The sequence below is a fragment of the Ammospiza caudacuta genome, chromosome 5, assembly GCF_027887145.1.
Source record: "Ammospiza caudacuta isolate bAmmCau1 chromosome 5, bAmmCau1.pri, whole genome shotgun sequence".
In the NCBI taxonomy this organism is placed as follows: Eukaryota; Metazoa; Chordata; class Aves; order Passeriformes; family Passerellidae; genus Ammospiza; species Ammospiza caudacuta.
The window spans coordinates 10377408-10400734 of record NC_080597.1 but is presented as its reverse complement, the minus strand read 5'-3'; the positions used below and the strand labels follow the sequence as shown (position 1 = coordinate 10400734).

General features: G+C 43.1%; 1 protein-coding gene across 1 annotated transcript in view; it reads left to right on the top strand.

Annotated features, from left to right (window-relative positions):
• Positions 1–20269, top strand: part of TBXAS1 (thromboxane A synthase 1) — a 228663-nt gene extending 208394 nt beyond the window's left edge. The window contains exons 10-13 of the mRNA XM_058805104.1: positions 13571–13659; positions 16072–16209; positions 18127–18289; positions 18898–20269. Of these exons, the coding sequence (XP_058661087.1) occupies positions 13571–13659; positions 16072–16209; positions 18127–18289; positions 18898–18972 (465 nt within the window). The 3' untranslated portion in view covers positions 18973–20269. The remainder of the gene's footprint in view (positions 1–13570; positions 13660–16071; positions 16210–18126; positions 18290–18897) is intronic.
• Positions 20270–23327: the final 3058 nt, after the last annotated feature.

Sequence of the window (23327 nt, the reverse complement as noted above, 5' to 3'; positions counted from 1 at the left end):
CTCTAAGAGGCCTTTTTGTCGAGTTTCTGAACTCTAATTTAGTGGCCTTCAGATATTTAAACATTATTAAGACCAAGTCAAGCTGACAGAAGAGTCTATGTCCTTTTCATTTCCCACCAAGCTGAGCCTGTTGCATCCTGTGTTGAGCCTGGTTGTGCACAGCCCTCTGACCATGAGCCATCTTTCAGCTTGAGAGAGCAGGGAGTGCTCCAGCCCCAACCAAACACCAGCTCCATCCCTCACCATGGTAATGTTGGCTCAAAGGGAAGCCCCACCACTCCTGGGACACATGATTAATAACTCCCCTTAATGAAGTAAGGAATGCATGATGGAAAAAATATTAAAATAGGAAAACACCATCCAGGACAGAGCAGAGATGTGCTGGTAGCACCACACATGGTGGAGTGGCACTACCCTGTCCCAGTGTCAACCCTCTGGGTACTGGGGAGCAGGGGACATGAGAGCAGTACCAGCCTGCTTTCTGCATCCTGACACTGGCTGCAGGAACCCATCCTGGTGTCTGCTCTGGGAGCAGTTTTGGTGCAGTTCCTCTTCCACAAGTCTAACAGAAGCAGTAGTTTCCCTGCATGGTTCCCAATTCGTCATTTGAGAGGGCAGAGGTGCAGGGAGCAGGGAGAATTCTCATGGATCTCAGTGTCTATTTGGACCCCAAGGACATCATAGCCAGATAAATCTTGAGTGCAGATCCCTTAAACTTTAAATTGTAGCTATTTTTTCCATGGAAAGGTAGGCAAAGAGTGTGTTTCTTTGCTGGTTTGTGGCTGGTGTGTGGGTAAGTGTACAACACACATTACAACCATTTTTCCCCACCAATTGCACATTGTAACGCAACACTTTATTGGCAGGTTACGTTCACTTCTTTATTTACACAGAAAAAATGTGTAAAATTTCTGTTCTAGTAATCTGTCCACAATTTTGTTTTCCATTCAGGATTTACCTTTATTTTGTATAATATCAGTATTATCTTCCAGGGCTTACCTCACTCATGACATTTTTATTTTTTTTAAGAGCAGGGGATTTGTTGTTAGTACCGTGTAATGATCAGGCTTTAAACACGAGCGTCATAAGCTGCTGTCCTCTGAGCATGCCAGCAGTATCCACATGATTAGAGTTTATCTGTCTTATTTATTAAGAGTGGTGGAGGAGAGGAAAAGACTTCCCCAAATCTGCTTGGAAAGCTGCGTCAGGACTTGACCTTCTGCTAGCAGGCCCTGTGGTTTTCCACACAAGGGCTACTCCCCACACTCCTCCTGCTGTCGCAATAATGTGCCTGGAATCTGACCCCGTATTTCCCACTGTCATGTTGGTATCAGCTGGAGATAAATGAAGCCTTTTGTTCGCTTGTTCCTTGCTTTGCAGGGTGCTCTTCTCTTCTGCTTTAAAGAAGAGCCAGTGGTGATGTGGCACTGAGGCAGAACTACACATAGGCACTGTCAGCATGGTGTTTGTAATATACTGACCAAAGCATCTCTAGTGGCAAAAATGAGACAAGACTCCATTATAAGGGACACAAAAAAGAATTTTCTATCAAGTCCACTGGAAGCAGGGAGCAAGCTGTCATCTTCCCTGGCTCTGCAGCTCCCAGCCTGTGCGGTACCAAGGAGCAAAAGCGGTGACGTGCATATGCAGAGCACAAAAAAAGTCTTCCCACATCCTGACCTAGATAAATAGGACTTGGAATGAATTTTCTGACTTCACAGCAGTGACACTTTGAATCTTCTGAGACTTGAAGAATATATATATATATTTTTTAGTTATTTTTATGCTTCTTCAAATAGGTGGATGTGTTACAGAAAGTACACATGCACATGTGTTTCATGCACATGAAGAAAGGCCAAAAGTACTAACACAAATCTCTCTTACTGTGCCATAATGTGAAGTAGCAAGTGAATGTGTGAGCAAAAGCAGTGGATATGGACAGAAGTGCAAGATGCTCTCGCTCTTCTGAGCTGTGTTGCAAATACCTTGGGAGCTGAGGCAGGAAAAGCTGTGAGGTTGCTCTGAGTTATTCTGGCAGAAGGCAGGTCAAAGTATGCAAGGGAGCAAAAGGGGATCACATCCACTCAGTTTTTATCAGCACATTTCTTATGAGAGGTGTAGCTCTGGTAAAATATGATCCCAAGTAATCTGCTTTCCAAAATTGTTCCTTTCATAATTGAGCCAACTTTTCCCCAGGATTTTTTGGTGGGGATTTTTTTGTTTGTTTGTTTTTGTGTTAAATAAGTATTATATGTATGGGACTATGACTTGGGCTGCCAAACTGTTGCATGGTGTGGTTTAAACCAGAGCAGCAAATTTGGAATAGCAGCAACATGTCATTGGCTTTTTGATCATCCTGCTGGTTCACTAGAGAGTATTGTAGATTTCTTTATACACATAGAAGTCAAAGAAATAATAAGCACCCTTCATCCGTCACATAGTCTCTATTTATACATCAGGGTAGGTGTGAGAAGGAAGAAGTCCTGAGTTTTTTCTCTTTTTTTTCCTACTAATTTTAATTTTTTTTACTGTTTAATTAAATTTCTTCATTTAGAGTTGTGCAGCTGTCTGGGCTTCTGCTATAGATAAGTGGATCTTCATCTGACAGCAACAACCAAAATTTATCTTTCTTTTCCCTCTCTCCCCCTCACTTCCTCCCTTCCCCACCTCCCTCCCCAGTGCTCAGCAGAAACAAAATGCTATTTATAAACTCAGCACAGTTTCCCCCCCAATTACTTTGTCTGCATGTTTCAATTTCATTCTGTGTCAAGCTTTGCCAAGGTACCAAGTTTGGCATTTTCAAAAGGGAATTGGATGATTAATCCTTGAGGCCCCTCTTGTAGTAACACCCCTCACACACCCCCAAAATGTGTTGCTACTGTACTGTGGGTACTCTGAGGGGCAGCTCGTGCTTGTCTGATGTTTATTCACATGAAGTTCCTGGTCTTATAGATTTTTTTTCTTTCTTTTTAAAAAGTCTGCATGATTCTAGCTGAGTGCTAGCAGCAGATGGCCAAAGGGCAGGCAGGGATGGCTCATGGTGCTTAGTAAATGGAATATTACCAGCATCCTGCCATCAGGCTGTGAGTCTCTGTTATTTGTTTTGTATTCTCTCAAATCACTCAACACTGAAGTCAGGTGTATAACCAGAATCTCATATTTCATTATTAAAAAAAGAGACAACCAGTAGAAAAAAAAAAAAAAAAGGAGAAAAGGTTTCTAGTTAAAGAGGTAAGACTGAAAACACGAATCCCAGTTCAGAAGCCAGAAGGCATATGAAGTTCAAAATACTGTTATTTGTCATAAATCTCATGTGGTTTACAGCCAATTTCAAAGTATGTTGGGGCCTTTCTCATAATGTTTGAGCAATCAGGATTGGTAATATGCTAGCTGCTCTCGTGTGTGTGACAGGCCCTTTACAGAAAAAGCCTACAGCTGTGTTTTGTCTTGGTACTCAGAAAATCCCTCCCCACAAGTTAGCCCATCTATGGATACCTACAGTTCTTTGTGCCTCAATTCATGATAAAAAGGCAGAGTATACCATCCTTTATGAGGTATTTTGTATGGGTAAAATTGCTAGTGAACCCCCTGCAGAACAATAAGTTTTATGCACTTTTCTGGCTTAAAAGCACTCTTTTGTGTTGAATATTTCTATCAAATGTGTCAATGTGTGGATGCCACCTTTGTGGCTCAGTGGTGTCCAGACCAAGGGGCCTCCCTGTCAGGGCTGGGTGACACTGTGTTGGCCAGGTTCTCCTGTACCCCAGAACTTTTGAGACTTGATGCTTTTGAGCTTTGAAAAATAAGAATAAAGGATAAAATACTGGGCATTAAGGTAACATGGCCATGGTAAGTGAAATGACAGCACAGAAGTGAGGTGTTGCAAATTTTAAAAATAGGGGTATTCTTGGAAATACAGAGGTAAATTAGTGATGTGGCCAGGCACTGAGACAAAGTCAGGTTTAAGAAGCAAAAATATCTTTGCGAAGCAAGAGAGAAAGAACAGCAAATTGGTCTTCACACCAGGACCATTGTGGAACTGTGAGGTAATAAATAAATAAAGGCCAAAGCAGCTTAGTCATAAAGCAGAAGAAATCGTGAGCAATACTTTCCATTTGCCTTCCCTGTAAAGCTTTATATCATCCTAAAACATGCTGGAAATGACCTTGTTCAGACTACAAATGCATTCTGTATTTTCTCACTGCTGACCCTGTGACTTCATCCTGCAGCTCTTTGAGTTGTGCTTTTGTTCCCCCTCGTTTCCATGAGCTCACGAGGGCCAGTGAGTCAGCACACGAGGAAGGGCTGCACTGCCCCTGGCAGCACATGGTGCCCCCCAAAAACAGCTGCACTCTCCAGGCTGTGTCCCCAGCTCCTGCATGTGGGGACAGGTCCCCTAACTCAGGGATCTGCCAAAGGAGACCATGGAACAGGTGGCCTCCTGAGCTGAATACTGTTCTTTATGATCTCTTCTCAAATATGCATCTTCAAATGTCAGAAAGGCCCAGGCTTCAGTTTCTTTTCTTGTCTTCTCTTCAGTTTTAGTGGATCACTTGGACACTGATAATTGCAAAAGAGTTCCAGATAAAAAAATTACTTTTGTGTTTTATTTCCTGGGCTTAAGGACAGGAAGGCTGTCCTTGGGGAGGATCCAGTGGAGTTTTTCCACTGGCCTTTTTTTGATTGGAAACATTCCCACAACTTGTGTACAGTTTGAGTGTCATTACAGAGGTCCAGTTGGCCCTCAAATAACCTACTGTGCTTATCAGTGTAATCAGGACCAAGTCATTCTAAGAAGTAAATCATAAACAGATGGACAGATGCCATGCTGATCTACAAAGGATAGAGGAGAGCAAAGACACAAAACAGCAGCAGAACATGACACCACCATGGCTTCACTAAATCTAAGCATGAACAGGCTTAAGGAAATTTTTGTGTTCCCAGATGGACAGTCAGGGAATAAAAGGTGAGAGATCCTTGAATGGGCATCTGCCAGGATTCTTTGCAGACAGCTTTATCTGAACTTCTAGAGAAGTTTGTCATATGTTAGTGTCATGGTAGCAGATCCCCCTGCTCACAGCCAGCTCCCCACTGAGCTTGGGGTAGTGCATTTTGGGCTGACAAGTCATGTTGCTTTTCAGAGATCTTCTTCATACACTGGAGGAAGAACACGAAAACTGTTTCTATCAGTGCTATCAAAAAGTGCTATCAAATTTTTTCACATACCAGTTGTAAGTTGCTTTGTTGTACCCAGGGCAGTCAGAGGTTTTCAGAGGGGGCAAAAGAGGAAAGGGCACTGAATAGCTTTGGTTAGAAAATACTTTTTCCACTTTCTTTGTGCATTTTTCATATTTTCAGTTAAACTGTGAGAAGTTTCAACAGGAGCAAACTTTGCCTTTGTGCCTTGTAGAAAGGCAAAATTTGGAGTGCAAAGACTGGACGTGGCTTTTACCAGTAAATTTTACCTGTATTAGGATATTAGGAGGTGCAGAAGGCTGTGGCAAGGAATTGGAGCTTTGGCACCAGAAGCACTTCTTTACATTCTGTGCTTTTAGTACCATCAGTTTCTCAAGGACAGGCTGAACCTTGAGTTATGATTTTGGCAGCTGAAAGCAAACAAGGCTCCTTTTTGTTTAAGTCCTATTTAAATGCTGTGCAATGGATTTCTTTCTTTTTTGGTCACTTTAAGTCTATGCACTCAGAGCACTATTTGCTAATTTATGAACGGGAGTCACACTGTGGCTGAAAAATAAAAATCAGGCTAGTTATGAAGACTTGAGCTGGTGGGTGGTCAATTCTTAATGTTGTAAATTGATGGTCTCATTTTTCAGCACCTCTGCTGGTCCCTTGTGTGTAGGGGAGGGATTATTTACCAGGAGCACCTCACACACACGTTTGGAAGATGACCAACTAATTAATGCTTGCTAAACGCTTTGCAAGCCTCAGGGGAAAAAAACAACTATAGAAAAGCAAAGTCTTATTATTGTCCTACTGCACCTAATGTAGGTTAGATGTTTCCAAGGCATCAGGCACTGCATAAATGTTGTATGGTATTAAAACTGACCTGCCCTTGTTGGGACAAATGATAATTATGCTGAGTGATGAGAGCATCTTGCTGTTTCTCTGCTATGAATGTTTTCCTGTTTACTAATTCAGAGAAGGTCTCGTCCAGCAATTGCTGAAGCCAGTGACTTAAGCAGCCACTGGCAAAAGAAGGGTGAATTACAGAAATAATTTATTTTGTGTAAAGCTCTGATCTTCTCATAGGTTGGAATGTGCTCTCCAGAGCATATTTCCCCAAACTGCGTGCCTGGGGCTGAGTCACCCCTCAGTCCATAAGGCTGCCATAGAGATGAAGAACAACCAAAGGCAACCTTAGTGCATAGACCATAAGATAGACTCTGTTTGCAGCATGAAAATTCATGCTGATGTCTTTTAATGTAAACATAATGTGAGGAAATAAACATTTGATTAAACTAAACACACCGGCCTTTTATATGCAAGGCCCTAATTTAAAGCACTGTCACCTCCATACAGAAAATACCAGCTGGAGCAGGAATGATTAAATTAAATTATCTGGCTCTTATGTGATACCATGAATGTCTACTCAGAGGGGGAAAAAAAAAAATCCCTCCTCTTTATTCTGTAGATCTGCAGCAACCATCAAGGGACACTTCTGTAGCAGGAAGGATTAAGTCTTGCACGAACTTCAGTGGTTAATGTGCTTTGGACTGGTGACATGCCCTTCGGACAGACCTACCCCAGTTTTATAATTCTCTTGCTCAGCCTTTTGGGCCTCTGGCAGTCCTTTCTCCTGTTTAATTTCCTCCTTGCTTCCCTCCCACCGGGATCCTTCACCATTCAGCATTTCTGCCACCCAAGTAGAAATTTTGATTGTGTTAGACAAGTGTAGAAAGAGAGACTTTGGAGCCTCGGTGGGCTGTGGAGAGAACCCGGGGCAGATTTCCTGGGGGCTGAGTGTTTTTTAAGGAGGCAACAAAGAGGCAGTCTGTGTGACTCTGATGATCTTAGCCTGCTGCAATGCATGGGCAGGGATTACACCTCATTACAAATAGCAGGAGCAAGGCACACATTGCATACAGGTAGGGAGGCACTTCTAGAGGGGTGGTACTCTTCCCCACATAGCCTAAGTAAAATAATAAAAATTAGCATAGTGAGAGTCCAAAACACTGCCTGGCCTAGTAGTATCATCACACTGGGGAGTTGCACCTTTCTTTGTGACAGCAGAGCACTCCAGGCACCCAGTCTCACTTATTTAATCAATTTTCATTTGAGGGCACACACTTTTCTTGGCAGGCTGGGAGTAGATGAAGTTAACAAATTTACAAAATCTAAGTAGAACCAGATTGTTTTACCTTTTCTTTTCATTCATAGTTTGCCTCATAAAGTACTTCCTTAGGGATTTTTTTCTGACTTTCCTTTTTCTGGATCTTCTACCTGATGGCACGCGTTCTGTTCTTGTTGATCACCATGTGTCAGTAGTAATGTAGGTGGAAGAGAATTTCTGACTGTTTTGGTTTCAGCTTTTATGTTTATCTGTTTGGCTTTGGGACACTGTTCAGTTTCAGGAAGTATTTTTATCTCACAGAAGTCTCCTTGTGAGCAGTGATGCTACAAAGACCTTCTTTTAGCACCGTGGAAGCTACTGGAAGTAGTGTAGGTCTGTCTTCTGTCAGGAGCTGAACTCTTTGACTCAAAAAGCAAAGTAACATTAAAGTGAATTGACATTGGGGTAACCTTATACCTTATGGCTCTTTCCTCAGCACTATCTGGTGCATCCTTAGACTGCATTTTCCTCTCCCTTATGCTGATACGGCCCCAGGGATTTGCACCAAAGTGATGGAGAGAATTTGGCTGCAAGGTCTGCGTGTAAAGTGGTTATCAGTGCAAAACTGGTGTTCCAGCCTTTCCCACCCGCTCTGAACCCAGCCTGAAAATCAGCACCTTCCTCTGTGAATGGTCAGTTGACTTGCATGGCAGTGAACCAGAAAGAGGTGGTCTTAGAGGTGAGCGTGACTGGCAGGTGGTTTGAACAAAAAAGCTGTAAGACTAAATTTTTCCAGCACTCACAGTCTTTAGGAGGAGCTGGGAGGAATTTGTTTTGAGGTGTCTGAAGCACTGAATGTTGACACATCTTGAGATGTGCCTCAATGAGCAAAGTAACTTTGTCAAACCCAGTGAGCAGCCATCAAGGGTGGGGGTCAGAGCCTGACAAAATTCCATTTGAATAACAACCCAAGCAGATGAAAGAGGTGGCAGGTAATCTGCACAAAACAAAGAAATAAATGGAAGTCTTGGGACTACATGGTTTGGATAGCTTTTTCTTGCTTCTGGGGAAAGATGCTAGAGGGGATAGAGCTGAGAACTTTAATGTTGATTTCTGAGAGTATGTGAGAAGGCACAATGCTGATGGCAGAGGCTCTAGTGCTACCCAGGTGTGCTCTAAGGATTTGAGAGGTGCTGGAAAGCTCAGAAAGCCTCTTTGTCTGGAAAGTCTGGAAATAAGTTTTATTGTCCTATTTTTTATTCTTGAACCTTGTCCTCAATTCTGTAGTCAAGAACTTAGTATTTTGCTACAAGGTTCTGTAGGTCTCTGTCACTGGAAGTGGCCAACAGACACTTGATTTTAGGCAGGCTTTGCTCTATCTTAAGGCCATGATCTGTCTGTCAGAGTGGGACTCTGGAGCTTCAGGCTCCTGTTTCCTGAGCAGCATGGGCTGGTTCTGCCTGGTGCCTTGGCTCAGGGACACATCTCACCTGGCAGGTGCAGACAACAGGGAGGGGAATTGCAGTAAGTATTGCATGAGGAATGCCTTAAGCATTTTTTAAGTGTTTGGTCCAAGTTCTGGGGATGAAGCTAAGAAATTTTACTTCATCAACTTTGTCCCTGTCCTGCTGCTGGAGATTGTAGGAAGGCTTTAGGCTGGTGCTTTACAGGGGCTCCAGCATGTTGTCATGGAAGTGGTCAGACACGGTCAGTGGTCAAACTTGCTTTCTTTAAGCAAGTTAAAGACAGATATCTGTTAAACCATCCCACCCCTTTCTATCATTGATCTGCATTTTGAGTGCAGTCCAGTCTCTCACCTTTCCTTTCCTGACAGGGTTGTTGCTAAAGGTGTCATGGGGCAACCCTAATTTGACTTTCTTGTACTTCACATTCTTGCATTTCTTCCCCCTCTCTGAGGCCAAGTGAGGCACACAGGGTCTGGTTCTGTTAGAGTATGAGCAGCTCCTGGAGGTGACCAGAGAGAGGCCAAAACCACAGGCAGATTCTTTAATCTATCAGCAGCTTTGTAAGCCTTGGATCAAGAAACATTATTGAGCTGTTTGTGAATGTCCGTGGTCTGAGTAGCCCTTTTGGCAATTTGAAAGGGAGTTGGGTGAGAGTACCTGGGGGTGATGTTGGCTTTTTTTTCTCTACTCCTATCCTATCGCTATCCAAAGGCTGCATTTTGGGGGAGAGCCCATGTGTAGCTATGCATACACAGGTAACTCATGGATCTGCTTAAGCAGATCTGCATGGCATCTCTCTGACCTGGACTTTGTCACAGCCACACCTGCCCACGAGACATTGGATTTGGATTGCAATTTCTCAGAAACCTCAGCTGGTTCAGTATCAGGCCATGACTCAGCAGTGCTCCTTGTGAGGAATGTGGTCTCGGCAGGCTTTTCTGCTTCTAAATTGATTTCAGGTGTACATCACACTGTCAGCTGCACAAAATTTTCTCTGATTTTTTTTTTCATTTCTGGATGCTGAGCATCACTAGAGCATGGCCAATAGGATAAGTGGGAATCTCTTATCCACTGATGTGTACTTTGAATTACCATTCCCAAAACAGAGGCAGTAGAGGAGGATGATCATCAGCTGCTTTGGGGAAAAGTTAGTGACTCGTCTTGAGCTGTCGCTGAAGATGGGCTCATGCTGGACCTTGTATGGAAGCAACTGAGGTGCAGGCATATGTTCCCTTCTGCTGACTTGGCTGTGGTGACACCAGCCACAGCCAGCAAAGAAGAGCCAGCAACTGGGAGCAGTAACATCTCAAACTGCAGCAGAGATTGGCCAGACCGCTCCTGTCAGCACTTGGATTCCCTTGCTGTTCATTGAGGAATTAAAAGTTAACTGAGGGCGGCGGTAAAAAATAGGTTTGCCTGCCTAGAAAATGCTAAAACCAATACTGAAAAGCAGAGGTGGATCTGAAGGTAGTTATCTCTCTTGGAGCTTATATGGGGATTAAAACAAGCGTCATCCTTGTAGCACATAGGCAATTTTATAATCACTGCTGGTATTTCACCTCAGGGTACTCTGTGGGAGGAAGAATTAATTTCCCATCTTTTTCTACGTAATGGAGGCTTGTGATTTTCTGTCAATCTTAAAGGAGAGTCTGTGGCCAAACTAGATGCCAGAAGTGATTGAATAGTCTGGGATTGGTAAGGGTGTACTGCCTCACTTCCAGAAATCAAACTGGGGAAACATGCATGCAGAGAAATGCCACAAGATGTTACATGGCCATTTCATTTCCACATCAACAGGAAAAGACACTACAAGGCTGTGCAAAGCATAAGAAAAACTGCTGTGCAAAGCAGTGGCTGCAAAATTAAAGTACAGGATGTTTTATTAAATGCAATCCTCCCTCACACCCCCCCATCTCTTCTTGTTAAAGAGAGAAATCTTTCTTAGTGAAAAAAGCTGCCTCATCTTGAGTACAAGGCAATTTAGACAATTTTTTTTTCAGGGGGTTAAAGTGGCATGTTTGCACAACACCACCTTCACCCCAGAAAACCTGCCAGCAGTTGATAGATATAAATAGGGACATTTAGGGAGAAAAGCATATTTATGTTCCTTTGAAATGTGCTTGGCTAAAGGCATATTTTTAAGAGAGGGAGTGGAAAAACAAATGGAAAATATTTTCTTTGAAAGGGGAAAAAAAAGCAACAAACTGTCCTTCCTAAATAGAGATGCTTGGCTTGTGTGTACTTTATGCAGCTGCAGGTCAGACCTTGCAAACAACCACTAAATTAGGTCCAGCTACTTTGATGCTAAAAGCATGGAAGTGCCAATAATTAAATTGCATCAGATGTAGGAAATGACTGATGTGTCTGTCATTCTCATGATAGCAGAGTTCACTCTGCTGCCATTTGACTGACCCCTCCTTCTTTATGTAAGCAAAAGAAATTTTCTTCTAAGGAAAATCAGCTGGTTTTACACCTTTTGTTTTGTTTTCTGAACTGCTAATCCCCTGAAGGTATAGAAGCTATTTGAAAGACTAAATCAAAGCTCCAATAATTTAGTGTTATATTATTCGTTGATGTATGGTTTGATTTAGTGGCTACTTATTATATCAGGTTACCATATAATTATCTTAATTATTGACTCCAGAAGTAAGTAGGGGGATTATGAGAGAGACAGGAAGGCCCAGTGGAAAGAGCATGGTTCAGAGAATCAAACACATCTCAGTGTGCTCTTGGCTCCACCACTCATTTTCTCTGAGCCTGGACTCTTCTCTCAGCCAGCCTGTCCATGAAATCAGGAGGGATTGCAGGAACAGGACTCAGATGCTGACTCAGGATTCAAAGAGACGCAGGAGAGCAGTATAAAAAGGTGAGGGGAAAGTTCTGAATGATAACTGTAAAACTGGCAGAAAAAATAAAAGAATGCAAACCACAGCATGCATTTGCATTGAGGAGTGGAGCACCTCTGTGCGCATGGAGAAAGGCAATTGTGCCATGAAGACCTGAAATTTGAGACTGCATTTCCAGCCTCTGCTTCTGATTTCCCCCACAAAATTAGGCAGCCCTCGGATCCCTTTCTGCAAAACAAGGGTGATAAAAATAATTCTCCCAGCTTTGGTTTTAGCTGCTGGAATTATTGGAGCAATACTCCTCACACAGATGTCAGCCATGGCTCTCACGTGGCTCTTGGGCTCCTAGTCCTTTGTCTGATAACCACTGACCTAAGCCAAAGGTTGGAGTTAGCAGGCACCACCACAAGATAAAAGCCCCACTGAAAGGCTGTCAGTGCAGTCCATATTTCCTGTATTGATAATATTTGTCATATACTGACAAAATACTTCATCTGTTGACAAGCTGAGTTGCATCTTTTCCCCTGGGAGAGAAGCACACACACTGGTTCTCCTCAGCCTGTGCAAATTACTTTCTCTGCTTCTGCTTCTCTTTCCTGAGACAGAAAATGGGGATAATAGAATGTATCTATTTCCTTCCTAGAAAAGATCAGTTAATGTGAAATGGTGCATGGTAGCTTAGTGCTGAATAAGTGGGATACCCTAATCCAGCAAGGTATCGTTGTTCTATTGTATGCCTTTTCTGCCTACCATCTGGAGTTGTTCTTTGCTTAGTATTTTCAGGATGTACCATATGTTTTTGCATGAAAATTCAATAAAATATGCATTATACATGAAAAGTGCTGTAGTAAATAAAGGAAGGATGGAATCCAGTCCCCTTTGTGAACGGCAGGGGCCCCAAATCTTCATAAAAGGTTTAGTCTAGTCTGACGTCTGTGCTTTTCTCCAATTTACTCTGTGTCAGTCCTTAGGAGATGCTCTAATTTAAAACAAAACTCTACTTTCCTGATGAGGTTATTCGATATACTTTGGCTGCCCTCTGCTGAAAGCACTGAATAAAACAGGGAAGATGCCCTTTTCCCAAGGAAGGTAACTGGGAGAAATTCCCTGTTTTTCTGTGTGCTGACTCCTGTCAGTGCTGCTGTTTGGTGTCTCTCACTGTCTGTCTGTTGCCAGTCGGAGGGCAAAGCCTTCTGAGCAACAGCCCTGTTGGGGTTTCAGTGCCCACCACTCCTTGTCAAGGGCTGAATGGCTTTGTAGGATTGTGAAGGTGTGGGCTCAGGAATTGACCATTGTGAAAAATTAAGCAGCATTAAGCAGGGGCTGGAGGAATCAGGCTTCTCTGCTCAGGCACTACTGCCGTGCTGCCAGGTGGGATTTGAGCTCTACATTGGCACCTCACTTCTTAGCAGAACAATTTCCCACTGTGAACTGTTCCTCATGGGGGTTCCAGCCTCTTCCAGTGCCATCTCCACCCCTCCACAGGCATCACAGCACCAGCACCCTGCTTCATTTCTATAGCTGGGAACTGCACAGGGGTTGTTCCAACATTAACAAGAGTAACTGGAGGACTTGCTGTTCTGTGAACAAAGTGTGAGCCTCCTGTCCTTGGGAAGGAACAAGGGTCCTGTGCAGATTTTGGTACATGTGTGAAACAATAGCTCTGTTTCAGCTATTGATGCTCTCTGTAATGACCTGCTTTTAATGCTTCCTAGCAAGTTGATTTATTATTATACCTTCAGCTGGGCTGTGCACCAAAGCATTTTGATGATGAAAGGAATGTTACACACACATTTAATTACTGCCCACATTTTTGTATAATTTTATCATTTACTGTTTTAGATGAGACATCGAGTTCTTCTACAGGAAAGATGCCCAGGAAAAAATAGATGATTTAAAAGCTAATCTGGGATGAGTTTGGCACTTTTATGTGAGAAAACATAATTGTTCCTTTTGTCCTGCCCTTTCAGATGGTCCCTGATTGCCAAAATGTACAAGAACTCCCTTATCTGGACATGGTGATTGCAGAGACGTTGCGCTTGTACCCACCTGCATTCAGGTATCTTTTTTTTTTCCCCTTCTGATTACACAGGATTGCTCCCTGGCTCTAGAAAATGGAAATCTGCTCTTGGAAGACAGTCTCTGTGCCAACATCAATACTGCTTTGTGCATTTGAAAGATACCATGCGGCCTGTTGAAGGAAAGCTGGATAATTCTGGTATTTCTAAAGCATATTTTTACAGTGAATTGGCCAAGGTTGCTTCCTCACATCCCCCAAGGTTGGAGGATGGAGCCATTTTGGAGCAGGTCTGGCCAGAGAAAGCCAGAGGCTGCTCTTCCATGTGCCTCAGGCTTTGGGGATATGCGCCAAAACCCATCCCTATCAGTGCCCTGTTGGTTATAGAGCCCTGGTCTGTGGAAGGGTTGCACAGTCTGAAAGCTGTATTTTACATTTCTGTTTAACTTTGGCCCATTTACACTTAGCACTGCTTTATACTAATAGAGCTAAATAATGGTAACATCCATTAACTTTTGAAAGTTTTGTCCCAAGTCACACATGACTTATTCTATATTGATGAACTGAAAACAAGCAAAAAAAGAAATTAGAAAACTGATTCTCAAAGCTCCAACTTATCACAAGTATAAATAAAAATATTAAGAAATACAATTTTTTCAAAGAGATCAGCCAGTTGCAATGCTTCTCATGAAGCTCAGGGAAAAATTCAGATGACTGGAAAGAAGCCAAAGCTGAGCTTGCTGTGAGAGCTTTTGAAAAATTTAACCCATGACTGCAAGCACCTTAGAATGAAAAAAGCTTAAAATCATATTCTCTTCTATATGTTCACCAAGATTGAGAGTCAAATTTTTTTTCATGGGCATCTGCAGGATTGTTCAGAGAGTTAATATGAGATATCTACTCCTGGATGAGATGATGGGGTTTTACTGTGTTATACTTGGGGTACCAGTGGAAACTAGTTAAAGTGACAGGGGTCTTTGAGTTTGGGCTCTATCACTGGGAAACAGTCCATGTTTGTCAGATGGGAGACAGAACAAGAATAGAACAAGTTCTTCTGAAGTTTTATTTGGTGTTGTCAGGGCTGTTTATTGATCCGGCTTTTACTCTGATGGATGTGGAATGGATAGGACAGCCCAGGGCTGAAGAAAGATGTTAATTGCCTATGACAAGGATTCTGCTGAGTTCAGTGAAAAATGAGTAGCAGCCAAGTTTGTTATGAAATGAGTTGATATTTTTAAATGAACTTACTATCCAGAGAACTTTCTCCCCCAGAACTCATGCTTCCATTATCACCAAATTCATGTAGGAATGAGAAGGATAGCTTGTCTAAGTTTTGGGGGTTTTTTTTTTGTTTGTTTGTTTGTTTTTTTAATGCCAGTGTTTTGTTCCAGGTGTGGAGCCTCTGTTATTTATTTGTCTGTGAGAAAGGGAGATGGGTGACAGCAAGGGAAGAATGTGTTTCTGTGATGATACCAGACTGACAGCCTTGAAGCTGAAATCTTTGTTCAACTTTTCAGCAGAGTGTGGGAAGCAGCAAAGGAAGCTCCTGCACATTGCCTCTCCCCTGTTCTTGCAGATGGTGAGGGAATAGCTCCCAGACTGAGACAGCAGGGCACCCACCTGGCTCTGGGCTGGTTTGGGGTCTGTAGTGACCACCCAAGCACCAAAAGATCTGGATCAGAACCACTCATGCACACGCACACACAATCTTTTGTAAGACACAAGCTGGGCTTTGGCAGGTGGCTTTTCTCAGTGTTGTCATGATGAGTTTCCTAAGGACACCTCTGTCACCCATCACCACAGGGTGGGAGAAAGCAGCAGAGTTTTGTTGTTAACATCATGCCTGTCTTTGATGAATATATGTGAAATGTGCTCTTCTAAGGCTTGTGTATTAGTTGTATTTCTAGAGTAGCAGCAGAACACTCAGCCCTAATACTACAACTAATATAATATTACAACTAATATAACTAATAATCCCTTGCTAAGTTTCAGGTGCTGCACCAACAGGAGGGAGCTTCTCAAATAAAAAAAAACCCTCAAAGCTATATTTACTGTTCTTTTTTTCCTGGAGGCAAACCAGCACACTCTTTCTAGCTGTTATTAGAGATGACTGACACATTTCATCAGCAATTTTCATTTAAAAAATGAGTCTAAACCAAACATCAACAATAAAATTGCAGTTTAGCAGTTAATGCTCTCGAAAACAGTAAACAACCAGAAATGCTTTCCTGTGAAAAGGGCAAAAGTCAACCACCTGGGCTGGAGTTATGGACTTCTAAGTGGAGATGATTGTAACCCGAGAAGATACTGGTATCAGCAATACTTGTTGTATTTATCTGTGAGAAAGTGTTACCCAGAAATTGTTTGGTCAGATGAAGACAGATACTTTTACAGATCTCTCCTGCTGTATTTTTAATCTTTATTAATCATCTGGGATGCATGATGTTGTTGCAGATTCACTAGGGAAGCAGCTAAAGACTGTGTGGTGCTGGGGCAGCATATTCCAGCTGGAGCTGTCATTGAAATTGCAGTTGGACACCTTCACCACAACCCTGAGTTCTGGCCAGACCCTGAGAAGTTCATTCCTGAGAGGTATGTGGAGAAATGCTTTTCACCCTTTGGTTGAGGTCCTTATTTGGGCCTGTGGGCACAGAACTCCAGCATCTGCAGGCACCAGATCCTGCTGCTCTCTCACAGCCACAGTCACCCACTATTCATCCAAAGCAGCTTTTCCACCAAGAGAAGCCCAGTTTTATTTAGACCATGAAAACATGTTATTTCCACTAAATCAGACAAGTGATGATAGTGGTGTATTCCACAGAAGGTGCAAGGTCTGGTCAAGGTTGAACTGGGACAGAGATTTTCAGACCTGTTTCCAAATCAGATCCTGTGAACAATGTTTATTGGGTGCTGAAATTCTGAAGTGGGACAGTATATTCACTGGCTTGGCTGTATCTGGGAAACTCATCCAGCTCCTCTCTGGTTCAGAGCCCTCTTTTCACTTGAAATATAACAATGTGGGTACTCTGTGAGTGGGGAACCTACCCCATCTCCCTCTGGGAATTTGCTCTCTGTCTGTAAGTTAGGATCCTTGATTTTTGCTTGGCGAGACAGTGTCACATGGAGCATTTATGTCTTCAGTGGGCAGGGGGAGCCCTTTCAAGCTGTGGTTTTGTACCTGCCCCGGGTTACAGGTGCTGGGCTGAGCTTACAGGGAGAGTTTCAGCTGATGTGGAGCTGTGGGGAAGCACAATTTAGTTTTGTGGGCAGCTATATTTTTAAACTATTTAGTGGGCAGATGCATTTTAAGCTACCACTACATTCAGAAGTTTACCTAGAAAAGAAGTGCCTGCTCCATGAACAACTGGGTGTGAGGCTGGCAGCCCAGAACCATCTTTGCCAGTAGGACAACACATGTGTGGTGTAGATGGATTTTTCTAATGTTCATTCTGGAACAAATCTAGGCATATGCTCCATTAGAATCTTTTGGCCACAAAGAAAAACAATGCCAGGGTTAGAGAAGGATGAAGAGCAATGCCAGGGTTAGAGAAGCCCAGAGATTTTGTTGGAGAGGAATCTTAGCAGCAACTGGAAGTCTGGGGTGGGTATTTTTAGCAATGCTTATCTAAAAATGCTTTCTTAATTGTTTGTTCACCACTTTTAACAGTAGTATGAAAGGGTGAAATGGTTAGTAGGGGCTGCAGTCCCCTTGATTCACACAGTGCTGTTTGGTATGAATCTGAGATTAATTTCCTTTTGAACCTTCCCCAAGGAATGATCCATAAGTACTAACACTCTGCTCAGATTGTATAGCTGGTAATGTTAGCAAGAATTATAAAATAAGAGCATAACAAAAAATGAAATAAAATAATTCAGCTGCAGCCTTCCCCTTTCTCCCCCTCCCCAGTATTTCATTTTAAAATTGGTGGTAGGAATAAAACAAGGGAGATTTTAAATTTACCGGGCTGATATATGGAGGTGAGCAAGGCAAGTATTATCTGATTATGCAACAGTGCTTAGTACATGAATTAATGGTCCTTCAATCTCCAATTAGGGGCCTCTACAGTACCTTTTGGAGTAGTGGCTCAATCTTATTTAGGTTTTCAAAGCATGGGGATGGAATTAGTGGAAACACACAATATTCTTTTTTCCAAAGCTCCAATTAGCCTGTATTACCTCTCATCTCTTTCTACCCTGCATGAGTTCTCTGGACCTTAGCAGTGCAAAGTTCTTGGAAACTGAATCCAAAGAGATGAGAGATTTTCATTAAAGATAGATTGGAAGTAAAACTCATGTCTCCATGTCCTCTCCTGAAGTCACCAGCTGACAAAGGCTGATGGCCATAGTCAATTATCTTTTTACATAGGATGTCAGGACATAATCTATCAATAGTCCCCAAGACCTATCAATTAAGATCAATTGAAATAACCAGCTTTTGAGATTTAAATTAAAACATGGAATTGAGCAAAAAGTGTTTCTTGAACTGGTTTCCATCTCTGCACCTTCTAGGTTTACAGAGGAGGCCAAGAAGGAACGACATCCCTTTGCATACCTGCCCTTTGGGGCAGGACCCCGTGGCTGCCTTGGTATGAAAATGGGTTTGTTGGAGACAAAAATTACTCTGCTGAGGATTTTGCAGAAGTTTAAATTCAAGACCTGCCCAGAGACTGAGGTTTGTACATGCAGAGGCTTAAAGATCACACTTGTTAACCTGAGGGAATTGACAGTGTGTCCTAGGCAGGACAACTGGTTTGCCTTTGTGACTTCTCTTCATTTGAGAAAACTGCCAGAGACACTTCCATAATAAGGAGAGACAAGGCATGGACTGCATGTTTCAAGCAAAATGTGATTTCAGATATATCATTTTTCCTACAAAAGGACTGTTACACAGCCCTGCCTTAGTGGAGAGCAGTATGGCAAGGCCACAGGCAAAATGTCACAATTCATAGAGGGTGAGAATGTGTGTCCATATTTCACAGGATGTCAGCACTCTAGTATATGCCTATTGCTATGGACATTGCACCCAGCTCTAGAGTTTATAGAGTTAATTTCTTTCTGTTCAGATCTACAGCATTCCTGGGTAACCACTGCCTCAGCCTCTGGCTGTAAATTCTATTTAATATTATACCACCACAGCTGACTGTAAAACAAGCACTTTACAGCTTCCACAGTGATCCTGGTATGATTTGGTCCTCCAGCAAAAATGTCTGTCTGTATGTGGGGGTGTCATACACACATAAACAAACACAACTGCACATAAGACGCTCTTTTCTCTTTCAGATTCCTTTGCAGCTCAAATCAAAAGCCACACTTGGACCAAAAAATGGAGTCTACATTGTGCTGGAATCTCGCTAAAAGGGAATGTACATCCTTGAGCTTCCTGGAATGAGAGCCTTTGTTAGTGAGTCACTGGGTGTGATTATTTTTCAAAAGTCCAAGGACAGGTAGGAGCCTAAGTCCCACTGATGGTCAGTAGGTGCTTCCTCACTGCTCTCCTGTGGGACAGTTTCCAGTCACTTTTTAAAATGGGCTCCACAGTCTTTTTAGGATGTTTTCAAATTGCTGGGAATAGTATCTACAAAGAAGCATTCCACCTTCATTTGCTTTTGTTCATCACACTTCTTTTCACTTATCTGTGAGAATGATTTCCTCATGCTCAGTTTCCGCAATTTAGAGTAGATTTTAATTTCAATTCATCATATGACACATCCTTCTCATGAACTTGTGAGTCCCTAGAGAAAACTCCAAAGGCACCACAGTTACAGCAGAAGACCTGGGATGCAGTGCATTGGATTTTTTCATGAACTCCACTAACAGTCAAAGCTGAGGCCCCTGTACAATGCTTAAGCTCCACCTGTGTCTGTAAAGCCAGAGAAGTTGCACCTCCTCCATGCTTTGAAATGATTTTAAATACACTTAGATTAACGATTTGCACTTGGCACAGTCCATTGACATGACAGAAGAATGAACCAGTAAATTCCAGCAGCTAAGACCAAAGAAATGAGGTGACAGCTGTTTTTCTGTCTGTTGAGCTGCTGTTGGAAAGGTGGAGACAAAGAAGATACAAATCTAAAGCAAGCAGGAGGACTGGAGGAAATTTAAAGGCAATCAGAAGCTGTTGGTACCACCTCTGCTTCATGGGGAGGCCTTTCCAAACATTGCAGTTGGCACCACCTCTGTCTATCTTGAATCAAGGAAATTAAGAGCATGTGTGCACCAGAGCTGGTGGCAAAGGAGTGGGATCCAGGATGATCAGATCCAGCAGCTCTCTTGACCCCTGTGACACTGGAGCAGGTCATGTCCCAAGTGCCTCACCCCCTCAGGAAGGAATCTGTCTGATTGCCAGCTGCAGCAGCCCCATGGATCCCTTCAAGCTGTGTGACTGTGCACATGCATCTTCCCAGCCAAAACAATTGTAGCTTCCACTCCTGACATTCCCTCTGTCCCACACTTCTGCAAAGCCTCCCCTGCCACACAGCTGGTGTTGTACAAGAAGCTGGAAGGGGGCACAGCTGGGCCAGCTGACCCCCACTGAACACAGGGACATTCCACACCTTATGGCGCCATGCTCAGCACATAAAACTAGGGGAAGAAGAAGGAAGGGGGACGACATTCCAAGTGATGGCATTTGCCTTCCCAAGTCACTGTTGTGCCTGCTGGAGCTCTGCTTCCTGGGGTGGTGGAACACCTGCCTGCACATAGGAAATGGTGAATGAATTCCTTGTTTGGTGTGTGGCTTTTGCTTTACCTATTAAACTGTCTTCATCTCAATCCATGAGTTTTCTCATTCTTAAAATTCTCTCCCTCATCCCACTATGGGGGTGTGAATGAGCAGCTCTGAGGGGCTGAGCTGCTGGCTGGGGTTAAGCCACAACAACAGAACTGTGACAAGAGATTGGTGCAGTCCCAAGACCCTTTAAAAAAATTCATTTATTCTTATATTTTTTCTTTAAAAATTTTTGTATAGAACAAAAACTCTTGCAGCACTATAAAAATAAGGACGCACCTTTGGTTCTTTGCAAGTCTTGACTTTCTGCATGCCTGACAGAGTCTGCTTGAGGGTTCCTTAGGTACAGCATCTCTTGGTGATGTGCACAGAGAAGTGTTGCAGCAGCAGGAGGAAGAGACTGACTGCTCAGCTTCACTGCAAGGATGGAGCCATCTGCTCACTGATGCCTGGCCAGGCCCCTGAGTTTCTCTCCAGCAAGCATCTTTTGCTGCCTTCTTCCCACATGCTGCCTGAACACTGATCAAATTACTGGATCTTGTTCCTCAAAGACTGTCTCTCCTCTTTCATGTATATTTTTTTTAACATAACTGTATAGGCAACAGTGGTGAAGCACTGACTGGGGAAGTCTTGGAATTGTTCCTTTTTCCATGGAGCATTTCTGGCATGCTAAGCAGAAGTGCCCTGTTACAGACACACTGATTATATGAATTGCTGATAGAGTGATTGTTATTTATTTGAAAAGCAACATGCTGTATTTACCTTAGTTTCTACACATTACGCATAATTTTTCCCCTCCTAGAAACAGTGAGCTGGAGGCTGATTTTCTCTATAGCTTACATACACAGTTGACAAAAAGCTGGATGGGCCCTGCCTAAAAGCTTCCCACCTACCAGAATGAGCAGGAAGTTTATTCCATCTGAAGTCATCTGTCAAAGGGTTGTTTGTATTTCTTACATGAATCAGAAGATTGTTGTGTGCTTCATTTTTGACAAAATAAGCCAAGCCTAAATCAGTCTTTTCCCTTTCTTACCCATGATTTTGTATAAATTCTTCTTCCTGCTCTCTGCCTCTGCAGCTTGGTGGTGTGGGTGAGCACTTAGCAGTGAACACTGAGGCAGAAGGCATGGGGTACCTCAGCCTTCTTCATGTTCTGGATAATCAGAGCTCCTGTTTCCTTCTAGAGAGGACCCACATTTTCCCTAGTCTTCCTTTTATCACCCACATACCAGTAGAAGCTTTTTTTTGTTGCCCTTGACATCCCTGACCAGATTTATTTCTATCAGGACTTGCTTTAGTTTCCTAACCTGATCCCTGACTGCTTAGACAATTTCTCTGTACTCCTCCCAGGCCTTGCTTCCTCCTTCTGTAGACTTCTTTTTTTGTTTGCTCCTTACTCATCCATTAAGGCATCCTGATATTTTTGCCTCACTTCCTCTTTGTTGGGATGCATGACTCCTGATCTTGGAGGACGTGATATTTGAATTTTAACAAGCTTTATTTGATGCCTTGTCTTTCCCTTTAATCCTGACCTGTAAGGTCTCAATCAGCTCCTCCTCCATCCCCAGGTGGAGCTCCATGCACTACACCTGGTCACTGACAGAGGGTGACACCCCCTTCTCATGTCCTCTGTCCTTCCTCAAAAGCCTGTACATTTCCATTCCAGCACTCCAGTCACAGGAGCCATCCCACCACGTCTGTGTGAGGCCAGTGAGATCACAGACGTGCAGCAGTGCACATCTCTAGCCTCATTTTTTATTCTGCATGCTGCATATACTTGCAAAGAGGCATTCAAGTTGTGCTGGAATTCCTTTGTGCTCCTCTTCAGGTGCTCTCCTGCTGAATTATGAACCCTCTCCAGGCTCTGTGCATCTCTTGCTGGCACTGGCATCAAACTGGTATGACTGGGATGCATTGAGGTGCCTCTCCACCAACATAATTCCAAATACTGATGCCACAGAGAGAAAAAACAGTCCTGAAGTGGCTGCTGGTGTGCATCACATTTTACAGGCTTGGAAAATGAACCAAGAGTCTTTCTCAGCTGCATCCACATTGAACATGGACAGTATGTGTTCAAGCAAACTCACTTGAGTCTGTGCTAAGTGGCTTTCAACCATTCTGGTTCAGAAGTGCTATGTGTTTTCACCTGTCAGTTTGTAGCAGTGTGGAACAGAGAAATTATTTTTGCATTTGAAGTCAGCTTTCTGGAAGTGCATCAACCCTTGTTCTACATGCAGGCTGAGACAGACAGCTAGAGAAGACAGGAAAAAGCCTGCCAACTTTCCAGGAATCCAGGAAGAGCCTCAGGCCATTTGTTCCTTCTCATTAATGGTTGGTGATGCAGTCACAGACACTGCAGACATTGCACCAGGACACTCAGTGGTGCTGGACCTCATCCTGGCTGTGTGAGCTCAGCAACACACCCAGAGTGAGCTGTGGCAGGGATCAGTGAGCCTCTGCAAGCACACATTTTCAGGAAAACAGGGCCCTAGATTGCCAGCAGCTGTCCAAAACAGAAACTGCTAATATCACTGTAATCAAGGTGTGTTTGTGCACCTATATAACATGGTCCCAAACTGATCTTGAGCAGGGCTGGTTTTAGAATTAACTAAAAAAAACCCTCAAAAAAACAAACCACAAAAAGATGTCTACCAAAGCCCCCTCCAGAACAAAAGCAAAACAGTGTCAACAAAAACCCCACCCCCAGCACTATGTTTATAATTGCAATAGCAAAACACAGCTTTATATCCTTAAGTAATGGTAACTATTTAGCATTCTGGTACAACGTGCTTCAGTCAGCAGCAGTTGGGGCTAGGGAGGAACAAGGAAGCTGGTTTAAAATTCCTTTCCTCAGAAACATCAAGTGTGTTGTCTTGCATTGCTGAGCTGTGAGTTTGTTTAAAATTGGGCACGTCTGTGTTACAAAAGGGTTTTAGTCATTCTCTGACAGCTGATATGAAGCAAAGGCTGCTTGGTAAAGGAA